Source organism: Astatotilapia calliptera, chromosome 2 (assembly GCF_964374335.1).
Source record: "Astatotilapia calliptera chromosome 2, fAstCal68.1, whole genome shotgun sequence".
Taxonomy (NCBI): Eukaryota; Metazoa; Chordata; class Actinopteri; order Cichliformes; family Cichlidae; genus Astatotilapia; species Astatotilapia calliptera.
Genome location: NC_137423.1, coordinates 21,309,136 through 21,333,476, shown reverse-complemented (window position 1 = coordinate 21,333,476; position 24,341 = coordinate 21,309,136). Strand labels below are relative to the sequence as shown.

Sequence of the window (24,341 nt, the reverse complement as noted above, 5' to 3'; positions counted from 1 at the left end):
CTTTTAGTGTTGTATAATATTAATTGTGAATATTATGTTGTAGTTTATGTTGTATGTCGCTGTTAAGATTCTGGTGTAGTACCATTCTGAACCACAAGATGGTGCAGAATGTCAGTATTCGTATATGACTTAGAAATTGTACCAAGATATTAATTTATTGTATTTTTCGAACCATAAGGCGCACCGGTTTATAAGGCGCATTAAGCGAAACAAAACAGTCAGATATGTCAAACTTTACTCAACTCATTCTTTTGCTTCCTCCACTTCTGTACCATTGATTCATTAATGTCGAATTCTCTGGCAGCTGCTCTATTCCCATGTTGTTGCAGTATATTAATGACTAACCTCGCATTGCGGAGGGATTATCTCAGTTGTTCTGACTGAAGTTTGGTCCGTTTACAGCATCCTACCATGCGATCGCATTTGTCCCTAACCATCGGGAACCCTCATGTTAACTTTTATCCAGTGGAAAAATAAGTTAGCATTATGCTAACATAGCACATCATTATATACCAGCTAGCCCAACTCCAGTAACCTTACAAACGTCACTGCTGTTTAGTTTTCTGTCTTCATTTATGTTGGAAGTGATAGCAGAGCTGTATGTATTCGTTTTAGAGGCGCAGTTTTTGACTTTGAATAGAGATAGGGATGTAGTTTTCCACTGCTTTCTAGCTTAATGCCAAGCTAGGCTAACTTACACTGACGTGAGAGTGGTGCTGATGTATTCATCACTTTGTAAGGCAAATCAGAACATTTCCAGAAATGCCAACTTTTCTTTACTAAAGAACAGTCAGAGAGATGCTTGTTGGTTATCTCTTGATTATCGATCATATTTCTTGTTTTTGTGAAGAGCATATTAACGTCTCCTTCCACTAACCTCAACAAATTCTTATTTATTGGATAATTCTTATTTGTAACACTGCTGCATGACTCTGACAGTAGAACGAATGAGGACGAACACAAAAGAAAAGAAAACATCTCTCTGGTAGATTACAGGAATTTGAGAAGAAAAAATCAAACCCTTTATTATCTTTTTAAATCCTGCTAGTTCATTTATTGTATGAGACAGTTTTGGCAATCAAAGCGAATCTGTGATTTTGTGAAATGCAAACAAATATTAGAGACACTCGTCACTACTGGAGAGATTATCAGTGTATTATCGGCTTGCTACCATCTGCTGTCAAAAAATAAATCAGTGTGTTTAGCTCTATTGTAATCACAACAGCAGTGATGATGTTTCTGCCTTCGATAAACAAGTTGACAACTGTGATAATGCAACAGGAGCTAATGAGATATTTAATAAGATGCCAGCAGAATAAAAGGCCATGCTGAGAAAAGTCTGTCTTCAAAATGTTTCAGAATATACCCACATATTGACATTGCATATAAATAAACTGTTGCATGAATTCAACATTTACCATAGCTGTCATGTGACATGTACCATAGTGGAATGAAACTGATATTTCCCATGTCACAAATGCAATGTTTCTGACTTTTTACAGCATATTATTGTATATTGTACCGCTGCATACAAGAAGAATAAGGGACCATTAAGTGAACTTAACAATAACCATATAGTAACATCACAGTTTCACCATAAAACAAAACAACACCAAACATCATTGAATTGGACTGAGCAACACTGCGGACCAACTATCGACTTGAAACGACTGAGGTCAGAGAGAAACGGTTTGCGGGTAGTGTTTACAGGTTGTTGTAGAAGTTCAGTGGCTCGCTGGGACAATCCTAATTTGGCTTCAAGACCTCAAATAAATACAAGAAACAACTGTAAAAAGCGTTATTGTTAAGCAACAGAAAGTGGAGCTTGGACAGCTGTCTAAATGGTGATTAGTAAGCATTTTAGTCGTTCAGATGAAGAACCATGAGTCCATTTTAAAGGAACAGTTTGACATTTTGGGAAATAGTCTTATTTCCAATGTTTAAACAGTAAAACGCTAGATGTAGCTAGCATCAGCATACACGTATAAAACATGAACGTAGCTTCTAGGTCAAAAAAATTAAGCCTTAAACTTGCATTGTCTCTGAAGGCCACCAGATGGCACTAGCTGTGGTTGCTGTTACCGTATGGTGCATTATGTAAGCAGTGTTGCCAACTTAGCGACTTTGTCGCTATATTTAGCAAGTTTTCAGACTCCCTTAGCAACTTTTTTTCTAAAAAGCGACTAGCAACAAATTTGGCGACTTTTTCTGGTATTATTGGAGACTTATTTATGACGACTTTTTGACGTTAAAAACGCGTATCGCTCTTATTCTCAACAAGCAGCGGTGCTGCCGTGGGCACCTCACCCATGCCAAAGCGCTCACAGGCGGAGGATAGTCCACCCCCCGCTGCTATCAGGGCAGCAGATGTTCACACCTGTGCGTCCAGACTGCAAATGAATCGCGCATGACCGAAGCCGCTATTCCCGCACTGACTGTAACGCAGTTAGTCTTTTACTGTTATGCTGTTTTGTGGATCACAAGGTTTAAAACTACTTATAAACACACACCCACTCACACAAAGTAACTCCACCAGAGTGCCATTTTCGGGTTACTTTTGCCGGTCCAAGCCCGGATAAAGGAGCAGGGTTGGAACTGTGACATTAAAAAAAACAATAATTGCTGAAAGAAATTTAATTTGTAGTTCTAAATGCAATTTTTACTCACTTTATGTCTCTTCCACGATGTTGTTTCTCTCTCCAACAACTTAGGTTACAATTACATTAGTATGACCAATTATGCAAATTAGGCGATGACGTCAGTTAGCGACTTCTAGCGACTTTTAGGACAACCAATAGCGATTTTCCTTACTGAGGAGTTGGCAACACTGTAAGTCTTGGTTATACTACATTTGGATGTGTAGGATAATTTGGTTCCTTAGCTAACTTACTTAGCTAACTAATTTATGATTAACAAGTAGTTCACCAGTGAGCAAGTGGTTTCACGTTTAAACCCACCCGTCCTTGTGGCATCTGGTATTTTGAAACTAAAATTGTGAAAATGGTAATGTTTAGTATCTAAAATGGGATATCATGTTAGCTACGTCCATTTTTTATACCGTTTAAAAAAACAAATTTAGCGTACAACCAAAATAGAGATGCCTTTTATTCAAATGTAAACCATTTGAATTTTATTTGTTGTATTAAAGCAAGTTATGTATAGGGGGCATAACCGCTTGTTTGATATTGTTTTCGTCTACTTTGTTTTAAGCTAATAGCAATAGCTAGTATTAGCTTCCCAGTTATATCAGTGAATTGTGAATATGGCTCGCTAAAAAGGCTAGCTTGTAACTAGACAAGCTAGCTTAGCCTCTTCTTTTTTAAAACAGTCACATCTGATTCAAAAACAAAGAAAGATATAAAGCTTCAAAACTGTAGTTTTTGAAGACTGTTGGGTGGTTACGTCAATCTTTTATATACATTCACTGAGCTTAAATTTTTTACTAATTTACATAAACTAGCTGTTAGTTATAGGTTTTATATTTCATATACAAATATGAGTTTTTATTCTCAGAAAGAAGTAAGAAAAATATTCCCAAAATGTCCACTTATTTCTTTAAGGTTTAATGTTCTTGAGGTTTCAGACTGTTAGCTGTAGCGTTGTGCATTTAAATGGCTGTGTATTTTCATGAGACGTCGACCTTTGCAACACTGCATGTGACTTATGTAACAAGAAATATACTTTTTTTTTGTCAAAATGGACACAAGTAGTTCTTGGTCTGAAGCTATCATTTATTGCATGCGATGACTTAAAAATTTCAGGTATTTCAGACAAACCTATACTTGCTCAAACTGTCAAAAAGAGAAAACACAGCAACAGATGCTAATTTGGCACATTATCACGTTTGTTTGTTTGCTTTTTTCTTTTTTTTCTTTTAAAGCCAAACCCTGGTGTCTTCATAAACGCCAGTAAAAAGCTTATGGAAACATTTGATTTTACGAAAAACAATCTCATATTTATACCAATATGGTATGGAAAATCATTTAGATTCATTCTTTGTTTTAAATAAATAGAGCAATTCCCACCGGACACAAATAGAGGCACTTGAGTTTCCTTTTTTTTTTTTTCCTTTTTTGTTTTTGTCAAAGTGAAAATTACATTTCACATCTGCATTGTCTTCCATACACATTCAGTGATGGTCAAATGATCCAAAACTTAAAAATTCATGCTTAATGTGCTGGATTTACAAAGACCATAATAAACTGATTTGGAGTCTTGATGGCGAACGTGAAAACGTAGAAACAGCGTGGTCTCTTGTTTTTAATGCGCCACGATGACTTCAAAATCACTTTGGCGCTTTGTAAATGCAGCTATAGCCTGCGCGCTGGCACACACACGTAGATGCCCCATTTACCCGCAGCACTTCCTCATTCGCTCACATTGAATCATTCACAAGACACAAGAAACACTGTTTTCAGGAGTCACAGTCTGTACATTATTGTACACAAACATCGTTATTGTTCGGTCAGGTAATGATTTTAAATAGACTTCACAATAAGCTGTACACGTATACACACTAACGACACAGCACAACAAATGTGGGGAAACGACTATAAGACACCCGGCAGTTGATTTGATCTCATTACGTGCTGTACAAAGTCACAGATATAGTTTTTGTTTCTAACATCAGGGCAGAAAAGCCGATGTGACAGTTTCACCCTGTTTACTTGCTCTGCATGTGGGTGGGGGCTTAATTAGAGCCAAATCATACTGAATCTTGTAGTTTTTTCCCCTCAGTAAGTGTTTGACGCCTTAGTTGGTGGGTTACTATGGGAACTAGAACTGAGTGGAATTTCACAAAAGCTCATAACCAGCAAGAGAAGAACCAGACAGATGCTTTATGTGATGGAAGAAAGCCCTTATTTGTAGGTCCAGCAAACCGGATATTTGTTCTGGTAGCCCACAAAACTGAAACTTCAACTTATACTACAAGACTTTAGATATTTTTGAAGCTTTGCCCTATTGTACCTGTAATGTAGTTTACAATTTTATTTGGTCAAAAGATCCTCATTTAAATACAAAAATCTCATTAGGAAGGATTCCCTTTTTGCTAGTGCTCGTTTGTTTAAACTGTGTGAATCTCGGGCTTTGCCGGGTGGGAGTGGGGTAGACTGTCTGTGTGATACTGAGGAGAAACACAAAACCCCACTGCACTGTGTACTTTTCAGAAATTAAATGTGGCATAAAGGTTCTTCCTGAACTGCCAATAAGTTAATTTTGCCATTGTTGAGAGTAACAGTTTAACTTCTTTACTCCCAAATTAAACCAGAGTAATAGATATTTTTACTAAACCGAAATGTCATCACGTCACACTACAGTCACACTAGGGAAACTCTGAAACGGTTGCTCTGAAAATGGCGACCAGGTGTCCGACTGCTCAGTCTCCTACTTTGGTGGAATACGATGGTGAAAAACAGGGAGTCACTTTGCGATTGTGAACTGGGTCAAGCTGGCAAATATGTGCAATCTGTTTGTGATAATACATGGATTAATGGCAATAAATCGGTGAAAATATCAAATCTGTTGCCATCTGTCACAAATTGCCGTCTACAGGCACACAAATTGACATGAACTGCAGAAGATCATAGACTGGAAACAGGAACTCAGAAATTCCTCCAGCAAAAGTCACGTAGCTCCTGATGCGGGGGCTCGGCAGTCTTGCTTTGATGTAGGAATATAAGCAGAACGCAACAACCATTTGAGCCGAGTTCCCTGTTGCAAATATGTCAAGTTGTGCTCATCTGTGCAGACTGATTGCAATAATCGAATCTGTCTGAGAGCGACTGCAGTCAGTCTGAGTTGCACTCTGTTTGGAGACAGGTTGCTGCTCGACAGGCAACCTGTCAACTTGTGCAACTGCCTTGCAACTAGAAGTGGTGAAGCAGAGGTTGAGTGCTGCTCAATCTCTGGGCAACCAGCTGATTGCACCGACTCACTGTAAGTGGAACAAGTTCAGTGCAGTCACCGATCAACAGGTGATCCTCCCCGTCACAAACAGATAGCTGTCCTGTTTTCTCTAGTGTGACTGAGGCTTTAAATGTAATAAAGTAACTCTATACTAACTAATAACTGCAGGTTCTAGCTTTTGGTTGGTTGTTGAGGATCCCTCTTTAAAGACTGAAGATGGAGTGAAATAAAAGAAGTGCAATGAATTTAGCCTCCATTAGTGGTTGTAGCTGAGCCTCTTTACCAGTGTGGTCCCTAACTAATAGATTGGACTGGTACTCTTCCACTTGGATCAATATCAGCCTAAAGCTTTAATTCTTTCCTAATCATTGACACATTTCTGGGCCACTGCTGGTGGAGGTGAGCCTCTGTTGAGGCTCTTTCCCTACATTCAGCCTCACACTTGTCTGTTGGAGAATGAACCCATCTCAGTGAAACTGGGAGATGAGGTTGGGAACATGTGCGTTCCCTTCAGGAGTTAAAGCTACAATCACTTGTATACTGTTGCTCCCCCCCAAAAAAGCAGCATCAGCCAAATTGTTAATATGATCATTTGTATTCTGTGGTTCACAGCTAAAATTCCCAAACTTAGTTACTGTTCACTCCTAATTAAAGGTGATTTCAGCCCAATTAATCCACCTGGTGTAAGCCATTATATTACCATGCATGGTGTAAAGACATTCAAAGGATCCCAGTGGGAACTGAAGCATCGTTCTGGGTCTCATCTCACTTGAGTTCTAGCTCCCAGCCCATTTCTTCTTTTTCTTAATGTTGGCTCTAGTCCAGTCTTCACAGCAGGTGAGCCTCTATGCGGAGCCAGTGCAGTCCCTGCCTTACGTAGCGAACCAGCTCTGTCATGCTGCTCTGCTGACTCAACGGCTCCATCACAGAGTCCAGCTCCTGGAAGAAATCTACGGGAGGGAAGGAGGGAGACAGACAGTGTTACTGAGAGCGCCTCTGTGCTTAAATGAAACACACAAACTACAGCTGGTGTTTTTCCAGTGGAGCTGTGGGCAACATGGGGCAAAAGTCAGGCTCGTTCTTTCTTCATTGCTGGTCCTACAAGCCACGCCTGGCGTCTGTTTTCACTAGTCGACTAGTGAACATTTCTCTGCAAAGGTTTTAAGAGCTTTAACATTCACTTTCATACAGCTCATGTTTATACGGGCGACCACACAGGAAGCAACTCATCACAAATCTGTTTGGTGCTGGTTGGTTGGTAACTGGTAGACGTTACAGACCCTGGTTGCCACGGTAACCTAACATATTAACCACTCTCTCATTTGCCAATCAGTGGTATCCTTCACTCTAATTGGTAGTTGCTTCAAACACACGTTTGTGAGCTGAGGAAAATTTAATTTGGGATTATTTTGCCCGTCAACACTTTAAATCACCAAATGTCACTTTCTGTGGTTGCTGCTTACAACATCAGCTCAAGTTGTTTTTTGTGGACACCAGTGTAGACTAGCTTTTAGTCTTAAGGTCGTTGCAAATGGAGAAATTCAGAATTGCACCGAACACGTTGTATTTTTGTCTTCAAAACCAAAACCAAAAAAACCCACACTATAACAAAAGATGAAGTCGACATCGAGCGATGATGAGCTGGTCCTTATATTTCTAAAAACAAAAGGAAGAAACTGAGATGATTTTGGGTTCATTTAATTCTCAAGAGAAGGCAGCAGGGGGAGGATTTCATGGTTTGATCCAGGAGTGCTTTGGTTCATATTTCAGGATATCAGTGGGGCAGCTGAGCTGATCTGATGGGACAGAAAAGTCATTTCTAAGAATCGACTGGCCCGGAGCAGCATCTAGCTGTGTGTCTGAATAAAACAGTATTATTTTACTATTTGTATATTTAGTACTGGTGCAAGTTCTGAGCTACGAGTGCACTTGTTACCAAACGCAGCGACCTGATTGGTCTGATCTGTTTACTCGCATCCTAAAAATCAAATCTGAAAAATCAAGCTTGGTCCAAAAAAATAAATGCTGCAAGTTCGACCATTCGGTGTGAATGGCTCCATTAAGAATAGCCAAATCCGAAAAACAACTTTAACACAAAATATTTGGACAGGTTTTAGGTTTCCGGTGTGTAAAGGCCTTTAGTCTAAAAAATACAACAAGAAAACCTCCACAGTAAGTTGGATATAAATGAAAAATGAGTACTTCCACTCAGCGCTCCAGCATGGTAGTAACTTGTAAATCTTAAGATTGACCGGCCTGTTTGTGATCCTTCATTGACCGTTGTGACTGATAACATATTCTGCTTTGTGTAACCATAATTTAGTCTTTACAGAGGTCGTAGACCAAGTAGAAGCAGGGGCTGTTCTCATAGAACCACACCTAAAACCATGCAGTCGCCCCCTGCTGGCCGACACTGGCTTCACTGTTGGTACCCATTTTTGATATACAGTCTATGGCTAAAACCTCTGCAAAGAGCTCACAGAGAGGATCAAATAAATAATAAGAAATAAATAAGAAATAAAAACAAAAACTCCTGTTGAAAGTTTTTATGTGTTCAGCAGTCTTTCTCAGTATCTTCAACACGTGAGTAAAGCTGTTTTACTCAAACTGACTCCTTTACCACATGTATGAGTCACATGTACATGGCATACTTTGCATGCCTGTCATGTTAATCATCATGTATCCAGATGTTAGAGATATGAACTTGCGGTGGTGACAGTAAATATTCAGCAGCATATTGGCGCCCATGTGAAAATACATCCAGCAGTACGCGCTCTTGTGCCGCCCTACCTTGGCTCTCAGCGGCCAGTCTGTCAGACGTCTCCCAGTGTTCGTAGCTCCGCAGGATGTTGTTTGTGATGTTAACGTGACTGGCAGCCATGTGGTGAATCCGCTGGGGAATTGCCACGCTGCCCGATGACCCCGGTGCACCTCCGGATCCTCCTCCCGCTCCTCCTCCGTTGCTGGCTGGAGAAGGGCTAAGCGACAGAGGAGACGGAGTCCCGTTGACCCTGAAAATATGGAAATGCAATAAGTCCCAGTGACATCACAGGGAGCTCCTGTATGCCATAAAAAAGACCTTTTCACTGTTTTTACCTCAGTTTAATAATTATTACAATGTCTGTGCTGTTTGTATAATTTGTATGTCAGGCGGTCAACAAGTGACCGGCTTGTGATCTTAACTCAAGTTAGATGTGATAGATGCTGTAGTTGCAGTCGAGCAGTTTTGCTACAGACAGTATAAAAGATGAATGTTTCCATCTCTCATGACATCTCTCATGGAGAAGTCCTGTTTTGAAGGCTTGAGCTGGAGATTTTCCCCCTCGCCTTCTTGCTGCTTTAAAACCAGCTGTGATGAGTGAGAGTTTGACTTTGAAAGCCAGGACAGCGAGCGCCCATTGGCACGACTAACAGACACATGCTGGATAATCCAGCCTTCAGACTCTAATAAAGACCACGGTTTTAAAAATGAAATTATACAATTACTTAATACATTTTTATTCTATTATACCAGGAAGTGGTTAGCACATTTGTTTGATAAGGAAAAGGTTGCTGGTTTGATTCCAGCAGGACACACAAATCCTCTTTGGGGTTGTCTTAGGAAGTGGATGTGGTGTGGAGCTTCCTGCTGTGGTGTGAAAAGGGACCAGCTGAAAGTAGCTTAACTATAATACTGGAAACCAGTGAATGAGCCAAATCAGGAAAGTGTTTACTAAACTCAACGATGTCTTCTTTTTGTAACCAGGGGAGGCGCCCCCTGCTGGACATTAGATTAAAAGCACTTCGCTTGTTGGACCGGAACTACTTCCATCTTTTAAACCGTCTCTAGGTTTTGCAAGAAAAGTCAAATATTGTCACATTACAGAAGGCAGCAGGGAATAAGAAGGAAACTATTTGCAACAATACTGTCAGTGTGATTTTTAAAGCTGCTCTTATTATGTTTTTCTGGCCATTTGTTGTCAGTGTGGTGTTTATAGCTTGTTCCACTGCCCGCAGAGCAGCATTAAAATTGATTTGCAGCTGTGCTGCTGGTCACCAGATGAATGTAGGTCTAAAATTCTTTCTCCCTTTAGCTCTGTCATCAACGACTCTAAGCGAAAGTCTGACTTTTTATCCGTGGTTTGCCAATGTTGTGTGTTTACAGCTGGAACGACAAAAACAGCAACAGATGAGACCGAACCAAATCATTTTTTAAGTGTGGCCTCACATCCAAAACAATCAGCTGAAAGATGCTGATGGACCTCCTGAGTAAGTAAAACAAGACACACAGAAATCCATATCAAATATCCGACCTCAGCACACAGACATGTTTGCTTACGAGAGACAGACGCGTACATATAAGGGGACGGATGCAAGGAGCTAAACGAAGGTTAAAGCAGGATTTTTGTACTTATCCACCACGATGGATTTAAGTGCAGACTTAAATCCTTGTAAAACACCTTGTTTTACAAGGATTTTGCATAAACTGTTTAGGAGTTACTGTGATATACTCAACCTGTCCAGGCTGTCCCTGCCTAACATCTTATAACAGCTAGGATAGATGCTAACTCAACTGTGACCCTGGATAAGGATAAACAATCCCTGATTTTAGAGGCTTAAAAACTGGACAGCTCGATCCAATAGAGCAGCCTTTTACTTTCAGCCTCTGAAAATGTGGGACTTATAAGAAAAATGTCTTTAATTCCTAAAACAGTGCAAAACGTTTATAAAACATCTGCACTTTGGTCACATCAGGATTGTCTGTGGGACCGAACTGTACGTGGTTGTTAAAACATCCACCAAAGAAAATAAACACAAAAAAATACAACATACAAATGTGGTCAGAACGAGGTTAATTATTGTGCTCTCAGAATTGTTTTTATACTGTGTGTTCATGTTTTGAATTCTGACTTTGGACTTTGTCTATGTAAATATCAAAAGCCAGACATCAGCATAATTTTTAAGGATTTGTTTTTCCCAGTCTGGAAATCATTCCCAGCTACAAAGATTTTCTTGTCACAATGTTACTGTTCAAATCTCTCTTTGTGTCCTGTGCCCCCCCCCCCCCCCTTCTGTTTTTCCGTTTTAATGTAGCACCGGTATTATCAACATCATATCAGTATTTTATTTGTTTTAAATATGAGGGTGAGCATAAATAGAGAGACGTCATCTTTTCTTTTTTCTTCATGTGGAGCTGTTAGCATGCTCAAAGGAGGTGGGTTCTTTACCCCCATGTGACTCATGGTCAATGTAAAGAGTAACAACTCATTACATTGACCGTGTAGGAAATTAGATTAACAGTGTTTTGTTATTGGCATTACAGCAAACTATAGAAATGGTGACAGAGAGCTTTGACGTGGATACATTAGTGCAAACTGCTCCCTGTCCTGCACAGCTCTGTGTGTGTGTGTGTGTGTGTGTGTGTGTGTGTGTGTGTGTGTGTGCGTGTGTGTGTGTGTGCTCCTGACATGATGTAATGTCTGTGATGTGGCCTTGACCATTGCTGACCCACAACTTGTGCCTGATTCAGTGCCCCCCCCACTCACACAGACACACACTGAGCCCAGTCCTGCTTCTGTGCAGCGTCATAGCTGTCCAAACTCATTAGCTTCACATCCGCAGCTCCTCCACGCCTCTCCTCCTCCATCCATCATCACTCCCTCCATCACTCCTTCTCACCCAACACCCAGCAGCCCTTCCAGTCTTCTCCTTCTCACATCTACAACAAATCAGTCCCTTTATTTGCTTCCTGAAGGTTTGTTTGAGCAAGTGGCTGTCAGGGTCGACACGGTATTCTGCAGCAGAGCTCCGGTGAATTATAAATTTTCAATTATCAAGGTGCGCGGGGGGGTGTACTGCATGTGTGTGTGTGTCTGTGTGTGTATACTCACTTTCCATTGGTCCTCCAGGGAGAGGGTGCTTGGTGGGAACTCTTGGCTGAATTCTGAATAACAAAAACAGAAATGTATTAAACAGTGTTGTATGTCTGTGAAGGTTCTCAGTCATCCAGGTCATCGTAGTCAAAGGAGCTTGCAAAGAAAAGCGTCTGGACTTCTTTAAGTTACTTGAAGACGTTTCACCTCTCGTCCGAGAAGCTTCTTCAGTTCTAAGGTCAAATGGTGGAGAGTCCCAGATATAAACCTAGTGGGAGTATCCCTCCACAGAGGGACAAAAGGACCCCCTGATGATCCTCTAATCGGAGAGGTGAAACGTCTTCAAGTAACTTAAAGAAGTCCAGACGCTTTTCTTTGCAAGCTCCTTTGACATTAAACAGTGTTGTTTACAGCTCTCCAGCTGTAGAGGAAGGAGTCAGCTCATTCATTCCAGTAAATACAACAAAACAAATTACAGGTGCAGTCCTACCTCCAAAACACTGCACTATTAATAATACGAGGAAAATGCTGGTGAATTTTAAGAATTCAAATTAGTTGGTTTCACAGAAAAATAAAAGGATCGTGAAGAAAAAAATAACAATATTTAGTTTTTTTGTGAAATAGTTAACAACTTGACCTCTTTATGCAAATAAACTTAGAAGATCTGTACTCCAAGTTTTTAAATGTAAATCTTTAATTGTAAACTAATGAGTAGCCACAGCTGTGTGATTAGGAATAGACTGGAAAAACAAACTTGTGCTGAAGTGCACTTTAAGTAAACGTTCCTCCACTGTTAGAATAAAATGCCATTTTGCATACAGCAAAAAAGTATGACATGAAGAATGAAAAATGATAACATGGATTAGAAAAACAACACATTTGTCTCTGTGTACTACAATAACAGTACAGCTTAACCTCCTAAGACCTGAACTCTTCCATGGCATGAATTTTTAATTTCTCTTTGATATTTGGGCTGATTGGAATCCGATGAATGCAAAAACAAAGAATCACCAGATTTCTTTTTTACCCAATTTTTGTTTCTAAGAAAAATGAGATCCACATATGAGGATATTTGTTTTAAATTGTGATAAAACAGAGGTAGTATAATGTCCTCGTAAGTGGATATCAGGCTCTCGTAGAGCAAAATTTAGTATTTTGGTCTAGACAACCCAAAATGTGATGTCCACATATATGGACGCCAGGTCCTAGGAGGTTAACTAGAACCCCTACAGCTCAGTAATTATTGCACAATATCCTGTTTATTTAATTCACACAAAGGTGAGTGTAAAAAAAAAAAAATCTGGTTTCATGGGGATTATGTACTTTTTACTCACAATTCATTTAGACATGGATCCCAACAGAAATCTGTTCATTTGACTATAATGCAAAAAAATAGTCAAATAGTTTGCCTGCAGTCTCCTCCTACACAGTCAGGAGTTGAGCTGCTAGACCCGGTACTGTGGCACAGCTTAGCCCGCTCATTGCTCTTAACTATATTAGATAAAATGATGCCAACTGCCCCTAGCAGCCACATAACATCGCTAAATGTTACATTTGTAACACAATACGAAAATGATCCATTTGTAGCATTTACGCACCTGTAACACTTTAAACATTGTATCACTTTAAGTTTGTTACAGGAAGATCGAATGTAGCAAATACTCAATATACCCATTTTTGATAGCTCTACATTGTGATGTTTATTTATATTTTATTTATGTTTATTTATTTATAGTATGTTTACATTACATTTATAGTTACATTGAGATAATATCAAAAGCTTAATATCAGATAAATAACTGTTGATATGTGTGGCTTTGTATTCAATCAAGCAGAAGTTTGCATATCAATGTTTTATTATACACTACAGGGTGAACAGTGTGTGGCTGATCAGTATAAGATCATACTTATTTTTTCATACAATAACCAGTGTGTGTGTGTGTGTGTGTGTGTGTGTGTGTATATATATATATATATATATATATATATGTTCTTCCTCTACACCCCCCCCCCCCACAATTTTTGCACATGTCGAGGAGCATTTCACTGTGTGTTACTTGTATAACTATGCATGTGACAAATAAAGAACCTTGAACCTAACTGACTGACATGTTGTCTTAATCCATTTACATTTTTCTATCCATTCGCACTCACATTCACACCTTTGGGCAATTTAGAGTCATGAATTAACCTGACCCCGCTAACTGCATGTCTTTGGACTGTGATAGGAAGTACCCGGGTAGAACCCATGCAAACATGGGGAGAACATACAAACTCCACACAGAAAGGTGGGTTGTTAATGTATGTAGCTGTATCAGTTTGCTAACAGCACAAACAGGATGAGCACGTACTAGCACTAAAAATACACAAACCTTATATATTGCATTCTTCTTACTTTAGTAAATAATCCAGCAAATATATATATTTTTTTAACTTTATGCATCCAATATAGTTTTGTTTTTGTCAACTTTTCAGTTCATGGATGAAGGACGATGGATCAAGAAAAATAATTTATTTATTAAGAATAAAAATCTTCAGTTTGATAGATGACAGGCTGCCAGACTGAAGTATTAGACTTAAATGAATTAAGTTTGTGTTAGGGCTCTGTGTGCAGAGAGGAGGATCCAAACGCAGGACTCAGACACTAACTTGAAACTCAAAGACCTCAGCTTTATTGCTGGTATGAAAGCAAAACATGAAGTGAACATGGAATATGGAGAACAGAAACACACAGGCATAATCTGATGGTACGACGCGACACCGAGCATGGGAAAACACAGGGCTTAAATACACAGGGTAGTAATGAGGGAATGGACAACAGAAGGGAGACACAGCTGGGGGAGATCAGGGCTAACGAGACAGGGGAGCTAAGCTGCACACACTAACATAAGACAAAGACTTTCACAATAAGACAGGAAACAAGAATTACTAAACCAGATGCAGACATGACACTGAGAGACAGACTAGACACTGAACAGAAACTGCAACACACATCCATCCATCCATCCATTCGCTTCCGCTTATCCTTTTCAGGGTCGCGGGGGGCGCTGGAGCCTATCCCAGCTGTCATAGGGCGAGAGGCAGGGTGCACCCTGGACAGGTCGCCAGTCTGTCGCAGGGCTAACACATAGGGACAGACAACCATTCACACTCACATTCACACCTAGTGGCAATTTGGATTATCCAATTAACCTATCCCCACAAGCTGCATGTCTTTGGACGGTGGGAGGAAGCCGGAGTACCCGGAGAGAACCCACGCAAACACGGGGAGAACATGCAAACTCCACACAGAAAGACCCCGGCCTGATGGTGGAATTGAACTCAGGACCTTCTTGCTGTGCGGCAACAGTGCTAACCACCGTGCCGCTCTTGCAACACACATGAGAACCCAAAACCTAAGAACTGAAACAGAAACAGATCTATAATGATAATAATAAACAAAGCACCAGAACATCAGAAAACAATCCATAATGCAAAAATAAACCAAAACATAATAAACTCAAAATACTGGGTCCAACGGACACAGAACCGTGACAGTTTGAGGCAATTAATCAGATCAAATCACATTTTCTAATCATGTAAAAGGTATTTTGTAATAAAACCCTTCAGTCCGGCAAAAGCAATGCTAAAACGATGTGAGCCTCTGCTGAACTTCTGGACAATAGGTTGTAACGTTAGTGAATTTTGAAAATGCTAAATGAATGTGTCATGCAGATAAGTGTATTACAGAAACGGTTAGACTGTTGTTGTGTAGCATTTCCTTTTTAAAATGAACTGCTCCAACTTTATGTCAACACTTACTGAATGTACACAGACTGCGCACACATGCACAGATAAACCCCCCAGTCGGTCGCTTCCCAGAAATCCAATCCCATCACTGCAAATGCAGCACTGTGATAATGACATCCTCAGTAATTAATTAAACTAAACATAATTAATCAAAACAAGCACATTAAACCCTAACAATCCACGGTGATGATTGATGGAGCTAATTAATACATTAATATCAAAGAGAAAGAATGGAATTTAATAACGCCATGCAAAATTAATGCACAGGCACCATGAAAATGAATATGAAATGTATTTGAGCGATTGTAATTGGCTTTGTGTGTTTTCCACAGAGAGAGAGAAAGAGAGAGAGAGAGAGAGAGAGAGCGAGCAAAGAGGGAAATGGAGTCTGTGTCCAAGTATGTGTGCGCGTGTGTGTTACCTTGAAGTACTCCATGAGCGACCGCGAGTACTTGACAGCGTGGTCTTTCTTCAGATGGAACATCCTCAGATATAGCAGAGACAGACAGCGGTTACTATGGAAACAAAAGCATTAGAAGGCAGATGAGTCCTCTGTACAAATTCCCTTTAAAGATCTATCCTCAATATTATTTTCAAGTCATCCGCACAGAATGCACCCGGACTTCAAACGTGCCCCTCAAATCCTTGTGGATTAGGAAGAACTTCAATGAAATAAGGAATGTGGGAACTATATAATACTGTGAATGGAGAAAAAAACAAAACAGCGGCTGTGCGTCACGGGAAGCTCACACAGTCACAAAAATACAAAAAAACACAGCAAAAAACACTATTTTTTGGGGGGAAATCAAGCTTCCACATTCACTGGGCCTCATGGCTAACAAATCTGAACACATTTAGTGTAATGTGGTAGGATGTGTCAAATACCACATCTTATTTTATTTGTCATGAAAATACTAGGGGTGCAACGATACACAAAATTCACCGTTCGGTTCGATACTTTGGTGTCACGGTTCGATATTTTTTTGATACAAAAAAATGTTCATGCTTTTTTAATTTGTCATTTATTAAAATTATAAATATATATTTTAACTCAAAAGTACAGTTTTTAAATTTAATGTTGCTGAAACAACAAAGGGATAAAATAATAAATCTATCTGATCGAGAAATCACTCATCTTTGGAAAAGAGAGTTTATTACAGAGAAATGTCTCTTTCCAAAATAAAAGCTATACTACGCTTCTTCTGGGCTTTATTCTCAGCAGCATATTAAACATATCAGGTCCCCATAAGGAGAATCATGTGCTTCTGTCTAAATGACTCGGGTAAAGTTTGTAGCATGCATGCTTGTTGTCTGCTTCCACTTGTCTTTGCACTACGATGATGTCGGAGTAAACGTGCAGTAATATTCATTTTGTTCCCACTAGTGCTGTCAGCATTAATCTGAAATGACGTTAACGCCACAACGCCGCAAATCTCAGTTAACGAGCATGGGGCTGGACGGCGTAAACACGTTAATGAGCAAACTGCGCTAACACAGTAGTTCCCACCCATGTAATTGAGCATTGCGTGGCACATCCAACATACTGTTTTACTTTTGTCCATGATGCGCTTACCTTCAGGGTCATACGTCACATGAAAACCAAATTAGTTCCAAAGGCCAGATCTGAATGAGGGTGGGGGAGGTTCAATTTGCCATGTTGCAAGGAGCTTAGCTTCTGTCTTGCTAGCTTGTGCTGCACTCAGTGGATCTGCGCTCGACAGTGCAGCCTAGGCGGAGTAGTCGAACGCAGATCCACTGAGCATCGTCAGAAGGAAAGTTGATAAAATAAATTAAAAATTTTGTATTGTTCGATACATATGCGTACCAAACCGAAAGCACTGTACCGAACGGTTCAATATCCATACCAGTATCGTTGCACCCCTAGAAAATACATGTGACATGTGGTGCAGTAGCTAGCACTGATGCCTCACAGCAAGATCAGTAGATCACTACTCTCCGTACAAATCAGTGTCGTCTGCAAACATCATAATCCACAAAAACTCCTGCCTGTCCACCAAAATGTTATCATTTAAATCTCAATTGTTTGTTCATTTTAGTGACACCATATTTTTTTATTGTCACGTAAATATTACAGTACTTTCACGTCCATGATGTAACACATTCTTGCTACTGAATACCTTTTTGCATATGCGACATTCCTCTTTGTTAAACCGTTGTTGCAGACAAATAAAGTATAAGTACATCTAAAAAAAAAAACACCAAGCTGTGTGTTGCAGGGAACAGCTGTGATTGGCACGCCATCATGCAGTGATTTGGGGAGCGCTTGATTTTCTTTTACTTTTTGCTTTCTATTGGTCAAGTACTGACCAATAGAACGTGATCGAGATTAACATGAGACTGATTGTGCAGTCCCCTTAATTTTTTTGAGTGTACCGTATTTTCTGCACTATAGGCGCACTTAAAATCCTTAAATTTTCTCAAAAAACGTCAGTGCGCCTTATAATCCGGTGCATCTTATGGTCTGAAAAATACGGTAGTTGTCACAATGCCGACTTAAAAAGTAGCCAGCGTGCTCTTTTCTTACAAAAACATGGCCAGATGCAGTCAAATGACCAAACAAGGAGTGCATGACTGAAAGGGGCTTAAGTCAGATAATATTTTTGATACGGTGCTTTGATACTGTTTAGTTTCGCTTAATGTGCCTTATGGTCTGAAAAATACGGTATATACTTTTTCAGGTAACTGTAATTTTTTTAAACATTTTTCTAAATATATTTATTTTAGACAGCAGACATACTTTACATGATTCATTACACACACACACACGCACAGACAGTGAAAGTGTATCGTACCACAACACGGCGAGTTTCTTCTCAGGGATGGTGGCTAAATGGCTGGTGAAGTTCTTCAACCTCATGGCATACCTGCAGTGGAGAGATGCTCATTACTCATCGATTGTCAAAACAGAACTCTTGAATTTTACAAAAAGCAGATGCATATATACCCAAGTGCTGCTCTTCACTTAGTGATCAATTCTTCCAGTTTACCAGCAGCCAACTGAAACGCTCTGAATTGTTTGTAGGCAAAACAAAGTTAACTTTCTCTAACGCTGTGGGTGATACAATGCTCCTTTTGGCCAGCCCTCTCTGTTCAGCACAACACTTTATCAGTCAGAATCAAATTCAGCCATCATGAATGAGAGTTCATTGATCCCTGAAGGGAAACTCCGTCCTTTCCTTCTCTCAGGGAGTTCAGAGGTCAGAGTGACTGCAACTGCTAAAAAGTCTGTGTTTTGCTCAAGGACCCTACAGCAGAATAGATGAGTGCAGGCAAGCAGATCTTGAACCTGAGCACTTGAGTTAAAAGACTCTGTCCCACTACACAATCCTCCTCACAACAAGTCAACCTTCAGACTTAGCAGTCATCAGTTATTCTCAGTTTGCTCTCCTATAGTTACACTCAGCAGCTCTCCAAAGATGAAAACCTGCAGAGATCCTGCAAGGCAACAGATAATACGTCTGTGGATGTTTTTATTTAAAAATGTTGGACTTTTTGACAGACAAAAAGGTGACGATACACCACCTTCAATATACTCACAAATCACGTATCCGTGAATCGAGGTACCTCAGAGTAGACCGAGCCTATAGTCCACATTTTTTAGAGTTTATAGTCATAAACTCTAGCTATAGTCAAATCTAAGGTTAGAGTTTATAAGAACATACAGCTGCTGTGGTATGGTTTACGTTATAATTATATTATATAATTATAGTTACGTTCAGCACCTATCACATCAGTGGCTTTACATCAGGGATGTCAAAATCATTTTGGAGTCTTTGCTGGGCCAATTCTAGCCCCCAAGCCTTATATTTAACATCCCCTCTTTATATAATAATGCTGTGAGGTCAAAGCTGGTGATAACCCTACTCTTACTCTATTGTGTCAGAATATGTAACTTTTGTTTCAGAATTGTTCTCCTTACTCTTGGCAATCATGGGACAAAGAAAATAATCACTCTGACTGAAACACGTGAAAAACTAGTAACATTTTTTCTCAAACAGTCCTCGCTTTTCTCCCAATCACAGGGTTTCACCAGGTGCTACACTGCTTTGAATGAAGCTTTTCAAAATAAAATCACTGATCAATTCTGTTCTACTAACCTGTTAAGAAACTAGAGAGCGTTTATTGATGTTTTTCTGTCCATCCCTACCTGATTAGTTCCACAGTCTCAGAGTACATTGTATATGGTGATTTGGCCTCTAGTGGATCTCGCTCCATAGCATTTCCACACTCTATGAAAGACAGAGCGCCGTCTGCGTAGTTCACTGCTTTCCCAAATTTGTCCATCTGCAGACAGAGGACAGGAAAGGAAAGAAAACAGGAAACAAATGTGAAATGAAAGGAGATGTAACAGAGAGAGAGGGGAAGGAAATGTGAATAAGCGGTAGAATAAGCAACGGCTTGACGGCATTGTGGCAGAAACACGGCAGCCTCTTTGAATAATCTCCCACTAAGATGCAAATCCCTAGATAAATCTGAGGAAACAACTCGTAAACATAAGATAAATACCAAGTTAAATAAATCTCATTTCATTGTTTGTGTGTGGGGGGTGGGTGGGGGGGTCCGATAATTCTTTTGATATTCTATAATCTTGCAGACATCATCAGTCCTTGAATGCAATGTCCCCTTAGAGACAAATGGTGCAATAAATAACACAAATTATACAGTACGGTCCTTGGTACCAAATAGATTTTCATTCTACTGAGACTTACAGTGCACACATAATTGCAGTCTAGACTGTAGATGTTAACATTGTGTGTTTCTGCTTTCACTGTCTGTCTGCCTCGTGTCGTTAGCACAGAGGGCTGAAGGTGTGCGTCTACCTGAACTGGGTCACGCAACATCTTACCAAAGCATCAGCCTTGTGCTTCAGTCTCTTGGCCTCCTGCATGTAGAAGTCAGCACTGTGGACCCTGCAAACATAATGGTGACAAATAATACAGACCATAAAGAGCATGTGTGCGCTGACATGTTGTTTAACAAAACCTGAAAACAACACCCTGCATCACTGAGACAGATTTGCATAATCACGGACTACAAGTAGCTTGCAGTGAGCTACACACAGTCATCTACTTAGGTATACATACCTCAGGCTTAGTGTAACCTTAGTATAACAACAAGACATGTTGTTTCATGAATAATGCAGAAGCCTTTTGGGACAAATATCCAAGATGATGTATCATCTTTCAATGTTAACACACATCTGGACAAATGATAAGGCTGCTACAGCTTTCCCCATCCACATACACTAACAGGCGAGTGTCTAGCCTTTAGCTGAAGTTGTAGTAAATAAGGCAAGTTTTGTTACAACAGAGGGTCGCACGACCAGAGAACCAAATCAGGGTTTAGCATCAAGGACTGAAGATATTCTGTAAAGAGCTATGAAGAGCAGTTATGCGTGGCCGATAAAGTTGATTGTGACAGGACACTCGGTCGTAGCCATGACGGTAAACAAAATACACATGAAAAAATGATCAGAAACTTCATGAACTTTTTATACAATCATCACAAACTTACCAGCTTACCAGCAAGTAAATGTGTAAAAAGAACACAATGTCCCCTCCTGTTCCTGAGTTATGGCATTGATTAGTGATCAGAAAAGCGCTCCTGATTTATTGCCAGTATTTTTTTTTGTGAGGTCACTATGACCTTAACCCTTGAACATGAAATACTAATAGGTGCAACTGAAGGTTTGGGCCAAAGTGGAAGAAATTCCCTCAATGTGTTTCTGAGACATCAAGGCCGTGAGAACCAGAGAGCAGGACTGCAACTGCTGCCTCTGGCGTGCAGGCATGAACTTCCCCAGTAGCACAGCTAAGAACTGCACAGCAGCTAACACGATCTAGCAATAACTTACAGTTAGGCCTATGGAGTTTTATAATGCCTTTCAGTTTAAATACAAAATTGTTATAAACATGTAATAACAGCTGTCGCCTTGTGATCCCATTCTTATCTGTTATAAGTTTCCTGCTGTTCAACAGTCCTGGATCTTTTTGCCATTTCATGATGTGTCAGATGTTTTCAGTTGATGATATATCTGGACTGGAGGCTGGCCAGTTCACTACAATGAAATCATACTGTTGTAATAGATGCAGTTGGGGGTGTTTAAGTTTAAACACTTAAATGGTAAATGGCCTGTATTTATATAGCGCTTTACTAGTCTCTAAGAACCCCAAAGCGCTTTACATATCCAGTCATCCACCCATTCACACACACATTCACACACTGGTGATGGCAAGCTACATTGTAGCCACAGCCACCCTGGGGCGCACTGACAGAGGCGAGGCTGCCGGACACTGGCGCCACCGGGCCCTCTGACCACCACCAGTAGGCAATTACTTAATATGTTTCTTTGTTCTCCTTGCTTTGTTGAGAAACCTTTGCAAGAAACCTGATGTCTAGAATCCATGGTCCTCACCAAAGAGTGTGTTTCCTCCTTTAATAATGGTTTGTCTGGCTTTTACTACGGCTGTCTTCAACTGTTGTTTTTGTTTTTCTGGACTGAACTTCGCCTTTCTTTACACTCTAAAACTGGGTTGCTTTGTTGCTGGTATCTGGCAGGTTATTGCTCATTTGTCCTGCTTAGCACCATCTAGTCAGCACTGCCTCATTTGGCAGAATCTGAGCTGAAAATAAAACTTTACCTGCCTGCTTCTGTGTTCTGTCACTTCATCAACACAAACACTCATGGCCCAGTACCATTTGGAGCCATGCTCATGTCTCATACTGCCTCCACAGTCCAATCTATCTTTTCTATTGCTGAGGCTTATGAATGGTTTGCACCTTGTAATGAACCCTCTGTATTTGCTTTTGTGAAGTCTCTGCTTTATTACAGACTTGAATAATATTACTCACTCCTACCTCCTAGGCAGCGTTCTTCATTTGGATGTGTGTTGTTTTCTTTACAATATAAAGAATCCTGTAATCACGCAGTCCACTTTTTATATCGTCAAGCTCATGAGTGCGTTACCTTTTTTTATCGGAACCTACAACACAGTGCGTCCTGATTTTAACACTCCTAGTATTCCCGGTATTTCTGAGACGGATTAGTTTTGTTTTTGGAGACAGCCTGTTCCTCATCTGATCATGGAATCAGTGTTAACAGACCTCTCTGCACTGAATCATACTTTTATTAATCTCTGTCTCTCTTCCACAGCATGTCTTTATCCTGTCTTCCTTCTCTCACCCCAACCGGTCACAGCAGATGGCCCCGCCCCTCCCTGAGCCTGGTTCTGCCGGAGGTTTCTTCCTGTTAAAAGGGAGTTTTTCCTTCCCACTGTCGCCAAAGTGCTTGCTCATAGGGGGTCATGTGATTGTTGGGTTTTTCTCTGTATGTATTATTGTAGGATCTACCATACAATATAAAGCACCTTGAGGCGACTGTTGTTGTGATTTGGCATGGGGAAATTCCTCTCTGCATTTAACCCACTCACTCAGTGAAGCAGTCAAAGTCTAAACTTTATGCTCATATTCATCAGAAACTATAATTTGGATATTTTTTGTAAAACAGCTAAAATGACACAAAATATGTTAAAAAAAATAAAAAAATATGTATCCAACTGTATAAACAATCAAATGTTTGTAAGTGCACATCGTGGTGTGTGCTTTTACTTACGTGTCACTGAATGAGAGCTTGGGCCTGCGGGGTTCTGCGGGGTCCATCAGGGGTTCCGACCAAACCTCCGAGTCTGAATGACCGTTGGTATGGTAACCGTCTCCACAGGGCTTCTCGCCATGGGAATCCATTTCCTGTAGTAGAGAGGTTTTTGAAGTATATGCTTCCAACAGTCTTAATTAAGTTTATATTGTGTGGCTTTCAGTGACCACCTACTTAAACTTGAGCACTGGCATCTGATTCACACTGACAGATTTAAACTTTGCTATTTACCGATAGCAGCTGTATTGAGCAGGAATGAGATGTGGTCACCCTTTCCTACAGTCTTCCTTAGATATAGCATCATCATAATCTACTATGACACATCGGTGTTCATCATTAAAAGCTGACCACCAGGTCTGTGTCCACAGGACTGTATATATATATATATATATACAAGCACTTACACTGCCATTTCTCACATGCGCTGATGTTTTTCCTTCACCTCTCCGGTGTCTGTGTGAGGAAGAGGAGGTGGAAGCAGCGGAGGCGGCGCAGGGCAGCATCCCAGCGGCGCTGGCCTCCTGGCTGAGAGAGGAGCTGCTGTCGCAGGGCCGTTTGCGAGGCGGATCATCGGACAGAGGGGACAGGAGCGGCGGGAGCAGCTTCTCATCGTGCCGTCGGGACTGCTTCCTGTTCAGAGAGCTACTGAACACGCACGCACACACACATACGCACATACACGCACACACACAGAGACAGAAAAGAAGTGAGATTATTTGTTTACTTATGCAGAGGCACTGAATGCTATGTTTTTACTTTGTTCTTTGTTGTATCTGTGCTATACGTGAGTTACTCATGTATGCGAGACTCAGTGTAGCTCGTCCTGGCACTGTTAATTTTGCTCCAAAGACACAGACCAAGTGCAAGTGTCCTGAAGCCCTCATGTGGGGCTTTTTGCTACCTTTAAAAATTAAGTGAGTGATACTGAAACTAATCCCACGATGACTGAGGACTCCTCTTGTATCTACATTCAGTTTATTACTGGGTTCAGGACTGTTAGTGGCAAAAAAAACCACAAGACAGAATTTAGGGACTAATGAATGAATATACCTTATTTTTAAATCTGTGAACGATATTTTTTTCCCCTGTAAAATTATTGGAATTCTGCCTTCCCCCGT

General features: G+C 40.4%; 1 protein-coding gene across 1 annotated transcript in view; it reads right to left on the bottom strand.

The window, feature by feature from the left end:
• Positions 1 to 6,483: 6,483 nt before the first annotated feature.
• Positions 6,484 to 24,341, bottom strand: part of aff2 (AF4/FMR2 family, member 2) — a 149,027-nt gene continuing 131,169 nt past the window's right edge. Inside the window, exons 18-26 of the mRNA XM_080308784.1 lie at positions 23,628 to 23,868; positions 23,182 to 23,315; positions 20,416 to 20,479; positions 19,717 to 19,853; positions 18,362 to 18,433; positions 15,970 to 16,063; positions 11,778 to 11,830; positions 8,698 to 8,918; positions 6,484 to 6,857 (exon numbers count right to left, since the gene is read on the bottom strand). Coding sequence (XP_080164910.1) covers positions 6,736 to 6,857; positions 8,698 to 8,918; positions 11,778 to 11,830; positions 15,970 to 16,063; positions 18,362 to 18,433; positions 19,717 to 19,853; positions 20,416 to 20,479; positions 23,182 to 23,315; positions 23,628 to 23,868 — 1,138 coding nt within the window. The 3' untranslated portion in view covers positions 6,484 to 6,735. The remainder of the gene's footprint in view (positions 6,858 to 8,697; positions 8,919 to 11,777; positions 11,831 to 15,969; positions 16,064 to 18,361; positions 18,434 to 19,716; positions 19,854 to 20,415; positions 20,480 to 23,181; positions 23,316 to 23,627; positions 23,869 to 24,341) is intronic.